At 44.0% G+C, this 11,840-nt stretch overlaps 1 protein-coding gene across 1 annotated transcript; it reads right to left on the reverse strand.

The window, feature by feature from the left end:
• Nucleotides 1-4,865: 4,865 nt before the first annotated feature.
• On the reverse strand, nucleotides 4,866-8,408 carry LOC149191183 (uncharacterized). Its single transcript, XM_089410684.1, has one exon. The coding sequence runs from the start codon at nucleotides 8,406-8,408 to the stop codon at nucleotides 4,866-4,868; it is 3,543 nt and encodes a 1,180-aa protein (XP_089266810.1).
• Between the last annotated feature and the right edge of the window lie 3,432 nt (nucleotides 8,409-11,840).

Below are 11,840 nucleotides of genomic sequence, written 5' to 3' on the forward strand. Positions count from 1 at the left end.
GCCACCCCCACAGGTGGCTGAGTGGGGGTGGGCGGGAAGTGGCTATTCAATTCTCAACCGCCTGTGCGGGTCGCCGGGAAGTGGCTATTCGATTCTCGGAATCAAATAGCCACCGCCTGCCGCTCATGGGAGCGGTGGCCGATAAAATTGATTTTTTTAAATAAAAAATAAATTCTGTTAAATATGTTTATTGTATTTAAAAAAATAAAATTTATTTTTTATTTAAAAAAAACGATTTTATCAGCCACCGCCCCCACGAGCGGCCAGATGGTGGCTATTTGATTCCGAGAATCGAATAGCCACTTCTCGGCCACCCCCACAGGAGGTTGGGCCTCGGAATCAGATAGCCACCACTCAGTTGCCTGTGGGGGTGGCCAGGAAGTGGCTATTCGATTCTCGGAATCAAATAGCCACCGCCGAGCCGCTTGTGGGGGCGGTGGCCAATAAATTGTTTTTTTTAAATAAAAAAAAATTATTTTTTTTAAATACACTAAACATATTTAACAAAATTTATTTTTTATTTAAAAAAAACAATTTTATCAGCCACCGCCCCCACGAGCGACCGGGCGGTAACTATTTGATTCCGAGAATCGAATAGCCACCCCCAAGGGTGATTGGGCAGTGGCTATCCGATCGGATAGCCACCGTCCAACCGCCTATTGGGGTGGCTGGGAAGTGGCTATTCGATTCTCGGAATCAAATAGCCACCGCCCGGCCGCTCGTGGGGGCAGTGGCCGATAAAATTATTTTTTTTAAATAAAAAATAAATTTTGTTGGCCACTCGTGGGGGCAATAGCCGATAAAATTGTTTTTTTCTTTAATAAAAAAGTAAATTTTGTTTTAACAAAATTTAATTTTTATTAAAAAAACAATTTTATCCACCACCACCCACACGAGCGGCCGAGAGGTGTCTATTTGATTCCGAGAATCGAATGGCCACTTCCTGGCCACCCCCATGGGTGGTTGGGCGGTGGCTATCCGATTCTCGGAATCGAATAGCCACCACTCAGCCGCTTGTGGGGGTGGCCAGATGGTGGTTATTTGATTCTCAGAATCGGATAGCCACCGCTCGGCTACCTGTGGGGGCGGTCGAGCGGTGGCTATCCGATTCTGAGAGTCAAATATCCACCTCAAGGGCGGTCAGGGGGTGGTTATCCAATTCCCAGAATCAGATAGCCACCGCCTGACCGCCAATGGGGGTGGTTATCCGATTCTAAAAATCAAATAGCCATCACCTGACCGCCCATGGGGGTGGCTATCCTATTTTTTGAATCCAATAGCCATTGCTTGGATGCCTGTGGGGGTGTGTCAGGCCCCCAAGACGGCGGTAGTCTTTCAACCGCTCTTAGCGAGGTGCGGCACCACCGAACACTTTCTTTTCACCAATACTTATGTTCGTGGACTATGCCTTAACATTCCATACTTAGTTTTATTTTTGTTTCCAAGTATTATTGTGTGTTCCTTTATGTCAATGAATACCCATACACATTCATTATCAACAGCATTAACAAGAGAAATGCACAACAGTATAAAGGGAGGGGAAACTCCCTGTAATATGAGTCTGTCAGAATATCAATATATGCATAATTTTCCACTTGTACAAAGTATAGACTAAGTCTTTGGGAAACCCCAAATTACACTTAGCCAAATTTTCAACTTCGGCAAACTCGGTTGCCCAGCTCGTCGGCACCTCCACACGGTCGCCACACAACTCTCCAACCCTTCGTTCACCTCGTCGCACGTCTTCGCCGGTTCGCTCTTCATTTTGTCGCAAACTCCCAAACCGTGTACACCTACCCACACACAGGCCCACTTGCCAACTCTTGACAAATGCCCAAATCGTGTCAACAGCACGTAGTACCGCCTGCCCAACTCTATGACCTCCGGTTCGAACCTTCGTCTCACGGTTGTTTCATTTTCCCAACTTGGGCGTGCCTCTGAGTCGCCACACACGGGTGCCCCTACCCGAGACACACTTTCGTTCACAACCCAACACACCAACAAGTCTTTGTGCATGCTTGCACGCTGGGCGGGCGCTCACCCAAATCACCAAGACACCCGCACCAAGTCGTCGCACAATGCGGGCGCCACACACCCGTGCACGCCCTTTGCTCAACCATCGGGCGACCCTGCTCACGCCTTCACCCACAACCGAGTTAAACACGTCTTCTTCATGCAGCCTTGCCCAAGGATGGGTGTATCTCAACCTACGCCTTCTTCTCCTTAGAACTGCGCACTATAGACCTATGCCTACTCCGTTACATGAGTGAAGAGCGAATGAGTTGATGATGAATGAGCTCCATGCTCATCGCATATATACCAAGTGTAGGGCGTAGTCTGGCTACGCAGCCAACTCGCCCAACACCCCAAACGCCATCGCAAACTTGCCAAAACACCCTGTCGGCTTCGTGCGATGTAGGTCGGCCTCCATATGAGTTTAATCGTGCCACCACGCCATATAAACAACTCGCCCCTTCTTTCATATGCGCATAAGTATATCGCACACTTCAACCAAGAGCTCGCACATCGCACCGCAATCGCACTTCCTCCATTTGTTCACTCCAAATGCACGCATGTTGTCCACCCGCGGTCACACTTCATTCGACGGGTGTGCCAAGGACCGCAGGTCCTTACAGGGTGGCTATCTAATTCTCGAATCGAATAGCCATCGCCCAATTGCCCATGGGGGTGGCTATCCGATTCTCAGAATCGGATAGCCACCACCCAGCCACCCATGGTGGTGGCCAGACGGTGCTATCTCATTCTTAGAATCAGATGGCCACCGCTTGGCCGCCACAGGTGGCTATCTGATTCTTGGAATCAGATGGCCACCGCTCGGCTGCCCGTGGGGGTGGCTGGGTGGTGGTTATTAGATTTCCAGAATCGGATAGCCACTGCCCGACTACCCGTGGTGGTGGCTATCTGATTCTCATAATCATATAGCCACCGCCCGGCCGCCCGTAAGGGCGTGGCCCTGGGTGGCAGAGCTGCGTGTAGATATATTTTTTAAAGTTTTAATCGTAAATATATGCTTTTTTTTTTAATTTTTAAATGGTTTTTTTTTAAATCATGTATATATATATATATATATATATATATATATATATATATATATATATATATATATATATTAAATTTAAAATGTTTTTAGTTTTATATATATATATATATATTTTAATTGTGTTTTGGTTTTTTTTTTATTTTTTAATTTGAGTATATTTTGTTTTTTTTTTAATGTTTTAATCTTGATTTTAATAGTTTTTTAGATTTTTCTATTTTTAGTTTTGTATATTATTATAATAATATAATAATAATATAGTATTATAATCAAATATTATTAATAACTATATAAATATTAACAACGACATTATTTCTATATATTTTTTTTTTGTGTAAGTCAGAGGTTTTTATATTATATAACAAAATATAGTACAAATAATCCGCCGTGGCAGATCGAAAGCATGGAATAATAATGAACCATATCTAAACACCTACTCAAAGAGTTCCTAAAAAAGAGACTGAAAAAAGCACACCTCAGAGGGTGGCTCGACCTGAGCTTGTTCCTATAAGCCGACATAGTCCAGACCTTACATATCATAACATCTACATAACCAGACATAGACAGAAGCATAGATAAAGCCGGAGAAAACAGAACAGAGGAAAGCCCTAAATGTACTTGCCCATTTGACTTATGGTATCCAGACCCATTTGCCTCATATGAGTGTCCATCCTGGCTTGCACTCCCGCCATAGATTCATTATCCTGAACCTCAGTAGTGGTAGGCTACGGAGTGCCGAGAGCTGGGTTAGCCGTATCTCTCAGAATCCTGATGAGTAGGGTCAGCTTCCTATTGACCACTTGAACTGCTTCATGCACCGTGTTGATCCGTCCTTCCAGAGAGTTGTTGTAGTTGATAATTTTCTCCATCTGAGCCTCCGTGAGGTTCACATCAGTGACAATGGGCTGCTTCTCATTCTCAATCGATTCCAGGGCTTTGGCTAAGAGCATCTTGGTGCGCCAGCTTTCGGCCTTGGTTCTGATAAATTGAGTAGCCCTTTTCGATGGGGTGCCCGGGTCCTTCAGCCAATCAACCTTCTCTGCAATCTCCTCCTCCGTGCGCCCTTCTTCCGCTAGCTTGACCTTGGCCTCCAGCTCTTCCACCTTACGTTTGTTCCTAGCTGCAGCACGGGTTTCATATCCTCTCTCTGCCTCAAGCAGGTCCTGCTTCGCAGCAGCACAACGACAACCTACCTCCTCCATCCTTAACTTTCTGTGCTTCTTGCAGCAGAGGCAACTATCACTCACGGGAGCTTGCTCTTCACTGTGAAAAGAAATTGTGAGGGAAACAAGGCGAATGCCCGCAGCTTTATAGTGTTTTCGAATGTGGAGCCTTCTGTATTCGGTCTTAAACCCGCTGTAGGTAGGAGTACTGCTGTAATCAATTTGATTGAGGTTCACACAATCGAAGCAGATGCAGGTCGAATTGGAATGAGTGTGGCTGCTCATGATCCATTTATCAATTTGCCAGGTGTTCTGTACGTTTAAACGGTTGTTGTGTATGAGAATGGTGTCGGACATACCCTGCTTGCTTTCATTCCGATTCTCCATACGCTGGGCTTTGATCCTCCCTGCCTGTTTTGCAGTCCACATAAATGTTATTGATATCTTCCTGTACGGCTCTCTCCCAAGTGTCCTATTTTTAATTTTGCTGATGCCCTGAAATCTATGTCTCGATCTGTAATGATCGCTAGTTGGGCTGGCCTGCCGCCGCCTATAACACCACCTTCCTATGAGTCCTGTCATGCCGTTACTTCGGTAATGATTAAACCTTTTACCGTTTTCCTTAGACTTCCGGTGCCGATTGTCTAAGCCATTATCGGCTGGGATGGATCGGTTTGATTCGAGTCCTTTTCCGCCAACTGTGCGCATGTCCCCTTGAGGATTGGGCAATCTACCTCTTGCCACCCACTGTTTGTAGTTGTATTTGGGTTGTCAGCACCGTGGTTTGCCAAAAAGTCCGCCAACCCATTAGCCTTTCTTCTCACAGATTGGAAAACTAAGCCTCTCAATTCTGCTATCATCTCCTCTATGCTTTCTGTTGCCTTTGCTAGCCTCCAATGTTTGATGGCCTTACTGGCTTTCGTGCCCGCTTGTAGGCGTTTAGCCGTCGAAATGGCCAAAGAGGAATCCCCCTCCACTATGACATTTCTTTGTCTCATGTTTCTTATAATTTTCAATCCTTGCTCGAGAGCAGCAAACTCTGCTTCATTGTTAGTGCATTCTCCAAGAGCCCTGCAGTATATATGGATAATATCTCCATCTTGGTTCCTAATAGCGCCTCCGATGCCTGCAATCCCTGGGTTGCCCCTCGAAGCCCCGTCGAAATTTAGTTTTAGGCTGCCTTCTGGAGGGCGAAGCCATCTGTGAATTTGTGAAGAGGGTTGAGCTCTGTTTCCCCCCAGAGGTTGATTTCTGGAAGCTTCCAGTTGAAACCTTTTTAATATGCGTAAGTCCTGAGCAGTGGGTTGTTCATTCGTCTCAGCTTTGCATTTTACCTGTATTAGCTGTTTGATGTTGCTGGTGATGGAATCTTTTGCACATTCTAAGCTTCTCACTTCCTCCGTGAAAATTCTACGATTTCTCTCTTTCCAAATTGTCCAAGCTATAAAACCCGGGATGTATTTCCATATACTATCCACTCTCTGACTTCTAGAAAAGTTCCTTCTCCAGTTGATGATGGTCTCCTGAATAGAGTCCCTGTTCCTGTCAGACGCTTCCAGAATGTCTTCCATCCATTGCCAAAGCTGGGAAGCCCAATCACAGGAGTTGAAAAGATGATTCATTGTTTCCGCCTCCTTCAGGCACATTGGGCATCTGGAGGGACCCGTGAACCCTTTTTTCAACAAGTTTTCCCAAGTCAGGGTTTTCTTCTGCATTAGAAGCCAGAGAAAGGTTCTAATTTTCGGCCATTGGAGGTTGTCCCAAACTTTATTGGTCCAGGGAAAAATGTCAGGCTGTTCTTCCCTTTCTATGATTCCTCTGGCTTCTTTTAGAGAGAAATCCCCGTTTCCTTTTGGTCCCCATCTGAGCTTGTCATTTTCAACAGCTATCCTAATTTTCCTTTTGAGGATATGTTGGTTTAAAGCTTGAGTGGTAATCTGGAACTCTTCGTTGTGGGTCGAGTTAAATATAGTCCATTCTCTCCATTCCGGGTCATCACTGGTAGGGTTCCAGTAATGGTTGACTCTGAATTTGCCCTGATTCTGCGAGTGATGTTTCAAAGGTTGGAATTGAGGGGTATCCAGTTTTGGGGACTGTTGCCAAGCATCCTCCCAGAAGAGTGCTTGGGTTCCATTCCTTATCTCCCAAAAACTGTAGTCCTGCACAATAGTTCTGTTGGCTTGGGCATGATTCCATATTGGTGAGCCGATGGGGGTTTCCTGCATTCTTATTAGTTCTTGATTGTAGCTGTTTGGCCTGTACTTTTCCTTCCACAGAGTTGCCCAAGGCAGGCCTGTGTCCGATATCCACCTCCACCAGATTTTGGCCCCGCAAATCCTGTTAACCACTGAGGGATCAACCAAGTTCAAACCCCCCCTGTTCTTAGGCCTACATATTTTCTGCCATGCCACTAGCGACCACTTCTTCTTTTCACTGTTTCCACTCCATAAGAAGGAGCGCTGGATGCTTCTCATGCGTTCTAGGATTCCTTTCGGAGCAGGTAACATTGAGAGCATATACTGAGGAATAGCCTGCAAGACCGCTTTTGTTAGAATTAATCTGCCTGCAAAATTCAAAGCCCTATTCGTCCAATGTTTGCATTTCCTTTCCATGCTGGCAAGGACTTTCTCCCAGTGGTCCTTTTGCCAAGGTTTGAGGGTTAAGGGGGCGCCAAGATATCTGGAAGGTAAAGAGCCAATTTTAAACCCCAGCAGCCTAGAAAGATGAGATTGGATAGCCCGATGCGTATTGAAGAAGAAAATGGTTGATTTGGAAAAATTTATCTCCATTCCTGAAGCTTTGCTAAAAAGATTAAGAATATCTCTAAAAGCCAAAGCTTCTTTTACGGTAGGGGTACCATGTAACATGGTATCATCGACAAACTGTTGATGCGTGGTAGCAGGGCTGGTTCTAATAGGTTGCAGACCTCTTATTAGTCCCTCTGCTTTCTTCTTTGCAATTAGTCTGCCTAGGCCCTCCATTAAAATGACAAACAAGAAAGGGGATAACGGGTCCCCTTGTCTGATGCCTCGGGAAGGGCTGAAGGGATCAGAGGGGGCACCATTCACTAGGATAGAGTATCTTGGAGATCTTATTAGGGCTAAAACCCATTTGATCCACTGTTTACTGAAACCAAAGGCTTTTAAAACAGCTTCCAGGTAAGACCAACTTACCTTGTCATAGGCTTTGGAGAGATCTAATTGCATGAGCATTCCGGCTTCCTTTTGCGAATGGAGGGAGTGAATCATCTCCTGGGCCAGCAAAATATTGTCTAGAATCTGTCTTCCTTCCACGTAGCCCGACTGTTCTTGTGAGATGATGCCCGGGAGGATGGCCTTCAGCCTGTTGGCTATGACTTTTGATATGATCTTGTATATGACATTGCAGAGGGCTATGGGTCTAAACTTTTCTGGAGTGTTAGCTTCCTCCACTTTGGGAACAAGAGCAATGAAGGTTGAGTTTAGAGATTTGAGAATCGTTTTGGAACGTCTTGAGTCTTCCACTATTTCCCATATGTCTTGTTTTACTATGTTCCAGCAGGCTTTATAGAAGTTTATGGTGAACCCATCCGGTCCGGGAGCTTTGTCATTGGGCATGCTTCTGACAGCTTCCTCGACCTCTTCCATGGTGACCCTTCTTCTTAGGGCCCAGTTCTGCTCATCTGTGATTGTCTTGGGTATGACAGTAGTTATTTCCTTGATGGCCGCTTCTCTGTCTATCCTTGGTTCCTGCGCTATGAGGCTAAAATGATCCACCAGGGAGGCTGATATCTCGTTGTGATTCCTCAGGAATTCCCCCTCACTGTTTTTTAGTTCAAGGATTTTGTTAGCACTTCTGTAGTCCATGGCTGATCTGTGGAAAAATTTAGTGTTTTTCTCCCCTTCCTTCAACCAAAGGATTCGTGATTTCTGCTTCCATAAAGATTCTTCTTGCTTGCATCTATTGTGCCATTGTTGAGTCAGCTTTTTTTCTAATTCACAGGTTTCCTCATTCCTGCAGCCTGCCGCCCCATCCTTGTGAATTTGCTCCAGCCTTTGTTCTATGGTAGCTTTCTCCTGAAAAATATTTCCAAATACTGTTTTGTTCCAATCTTTTAATTTCGATTTGATGAGTTTTAGTTTCTTTTGCAGATTGAACATTTTGGATCCTTCTTCCTCTAAAGGTTCTGACCACCACTTTTCCACCATGGTGAGGAAAGTAGGGTGCTCTATCCAGAACTTCTCAAACCTAAAGGGTTTGTTCCTGGGGGTCCCCTGTAGCTCGACAGCTAAAGAGATCGGCCAGTGGTCCGAACCTCCGCTTGGGAGGATGTTCGACTCTACTGCAGTACCATTTAAAATGAAGCTCTCCGAGATTAAGAAACGATCCAATCTGGATGAAATTAGCCTTTCACCCCCCCTTCGGTTGTTCCAGGTAAACTGTCCATTTTTGGGGTAAACATCTACCAATCTTGCATTATCAATGAAACTTATGAAGACCTCCCCATCCCTGTTTAGTTTCCTTAGTCCTCCTTTTTTTTCCAGTAGGGAGGTGATCATATTGAAATCCCCCCCCAATATGAAATTGGCACCAGGGTGCCTCTCTATAAAATTGGTTAATGAAGCTAGGAAGCTTATCTTATCATCTAACCGTTGAGGACTGTAGACATTGATACATAGGAAAGAAGAAGAAATACCTGTAGGTTGCATTTCCAGTGCTAAGTAGTTCTTGCTTGCTTCAGCAGTGAGGATACGGTATCTTCTTGTATCCCAGAAGGTTGCTAAACCTCCTTCTCGCCCTTTGCTTTCGATCTCTAAGGCTTCAAAGTGTCTGCCTAACTTGACTCGTAGCTTTTCTATAAGGACTCTGTTGCATTTGGTCTCTTGTAAAAATAACATATCCGGGTGGTTCTTCTCCATCTGCCTTTTCAGCAGCCTTTGTTTGGCTAAGCTGTTTATGCCTCTTGAATTCCAAGATACTATCTTCATATTTAAACGATTTTAGGGAAGGACGGATAATCACTTAACTGCCTTATCTTACCTGCGTTGATCAGCATCTCTCCAAGCTCCTGCAATTGTTCCTGGCATGACTTGCAGCCTCTGCGACGTTTGTGCCTCGAACCAGAGGTTCTTCCAAGTGTTGCTTTGTATTGTGGGATGTTCCCTTTGATAATGCCTAACTTGTTCTTCTGTTTCTCGAATACTGCCTTCTGCCGCGCTATGAAGAGGTCCTTGACCTTTCTTATTTCTTCCTCCGGTACAGCTTCAATCCCTTTAGCTCTCCATCTTTCTACGAGCTTCGTGAGGTCCATACCTTCCCTAGCTAAGGTATCTTCGAATTCCAGATCCTCACTCCCTGCCTCACTAGTTAACATCTCTGTTTCTTCATCCGTTTCCACTGTTCTATCTTGCATGTGTATTTCACCAATGAAGGTCTCCTCCTCAGTGCCTTCCCCTGTGAATTTTTCCGGTTCCTTTTGCCCTGCCTCCTCGTGAGGTGTCTTCTGCCTCTCCTCCGAGTCGGTATCCACCTCTAGGATCTCAAAGGGGTTACGGAAGTGGTTTTTGCCTATATTTCCTTTAGTATTCCTTCTTCTATTGGCGCGCTGCCTGTTCTTTGGTTTTGTGAAGTTGTTCTTGTCTGTGTTGTTCTGGGTTTTATCTTCTTCTGTCTCCTTTCTGTTCAATGGACAATCTCTTACCAGATGTCCATGCTCATGGCATTTCCTGCATCTGAAAGGTATTTGCTCGTAGTCTAAAGATTGGAAATATTCCTCATCTCTGTACTCCAGCCACAGACCTTCATGAAGTGCTCCGGATACATCCATCTCCACGCATATCCTAGCATAGGTAGTGTATCTTTTCTGGATGGTTGCTTCTGAAGCTTTGACAAACGTTCCCAACTTATCCCCTATTTGCTTTAAGGCATTCAAACCCCAATAATCAATCGGGAGAGAGAAGAGTCTAATCCATACCGGAACTTGAGTGAAGGATTCCTTTTCCGGAACGAAGTTCGCCTTCCATGGTCTCATATATAATCCTGCTGCTGCTAAGAAATAAGGGCCACCTTCAAACACCCTATCTTTATCTTCTAGACTGGTAAAGACCACTGTGAAAAACCCTTTGGCTCCCAGATGTAACTGCACATCCCCTTTTGGCTTCCACTGCTGTCTTATCCATTGACACAGAGTCCTCTCAGAAGGCCATATCCCCATAAATTTACAGATGATGGCATGTTCAGCCATGTGCTCCCTATAAGCCTGGATTTCGGGGTCAGTGATAGTTACCCGCAGGCTGTCTTTTTTCTTTGGCTTACATGCACTGCTGTTCATCGGGTTTCTATTGGGGTTTGCGCTGGACTCCCCTTCCTTCTCCGGTTGGATCTTACTTTTGTTTTTTGGTTCTTTGTCGTCTTTCATTTCCTCGTCTTCCTTATCTGAGGGCTGGGATTTGACATCTGTTTTGTCTTGAGTGCCTGCACTGTTTTGCCTTTCTGTATCTCTGTCTTCTGTTGTATTTTCTGTCCTGTCAGACATCATTGGTGTCTTTGCCTTCTTTTTCCTACTGTTCTGGATTGTGCTGTTCAACCCCTCGATTCTAACCCCTTCTGTCATATTCGGTTGTTGTTTCTGCAGGAGAATTTGCTTAAACGAAGGGGTCCCACTGGACCCCTCTGCTCCCATCCAGTCCGACAATCGTTGGCCCTTTCGATACAGAGCTGCTAGTTTGAGTTTGTAGTGCGCCAGTTCTGTCACAGCCTTCGTCATGCAGAAACCCTAGCTGCGCAGTTCGCCGGCCATCGCTGCTCTGTCCATTTATCGCAATTGATGCATTAAGACTCTATTTATTTCTATATATTATTATATAAATATAATAATATTAATATAAACTTTCAGAGTTCTAAAAATGATTCAGATCTTTCCCATGTGACAGGAAACAATTCAACGTGAACTGATTATGTTGTGAAAAACGCACCTCTGCCTCCAGCTCCAAACTCCTTGGATGACCATAAAGGAAGCGTTTCTGCTTATGCAAATAAGTTAATCCGAGAGATCCATCCCTGGTAACGTTTTATATTATGTAAATCTCAATTATCTACAAATTCATAATTTATAAAATCGCACTATTGTTATATTATGTAATGTCAATTATGTGCAAATTCATCATTTATGAAATAACACTATTCATTACCTCGTTATGATAATTTAATTATCGAGTACTATAAAATATTTTCTCTATTACATTCAGAAATTAAATGCTTCAGCAGGGATGCTTGTATCTATATTTTAAAGCCTTATTCTAGATTTAGTTCTCACAGATATTTTCGTATAAGAGTAGATCATGATCACTATCTAGCGTAGGCGATGTAAATTTGAATTTATGAATGTTTGGGTATTATGGCCATATTTCTCTAAATTGAGTAGAAATTATATATCGGATATAAAGAAATAAAATCATGGGTGTGTGACATTGCATTTTAATATATTATAAACAAAATGTTTACGTTGTGCTTTTAGTTTTACCTTTTTCTATAGAGATTATCGTTTCATGGGTATTAAAATATCATATTTACCGGAATTTGTATTTATTAAATTCCACAAAACGCTAAAATATGTTTTATGGAAACCAAAACAGTTTGCT

This window comes from Pinus tabuliformis, chromosome 3_1 (assembly GCF_031772625.1).
Source record: "Pinus tabuliformis cultivar Carrire ecotype Pingquan chromosome 3_1, CPIR1, whole genome shotgun sequence".
NCBI classification, from domain to species: Eukaryota; Viridiplantae; Streptophyta; class Pinopsida; order Pinales; family Pinaceae; genus Pinus; species Pinus tabuliformis.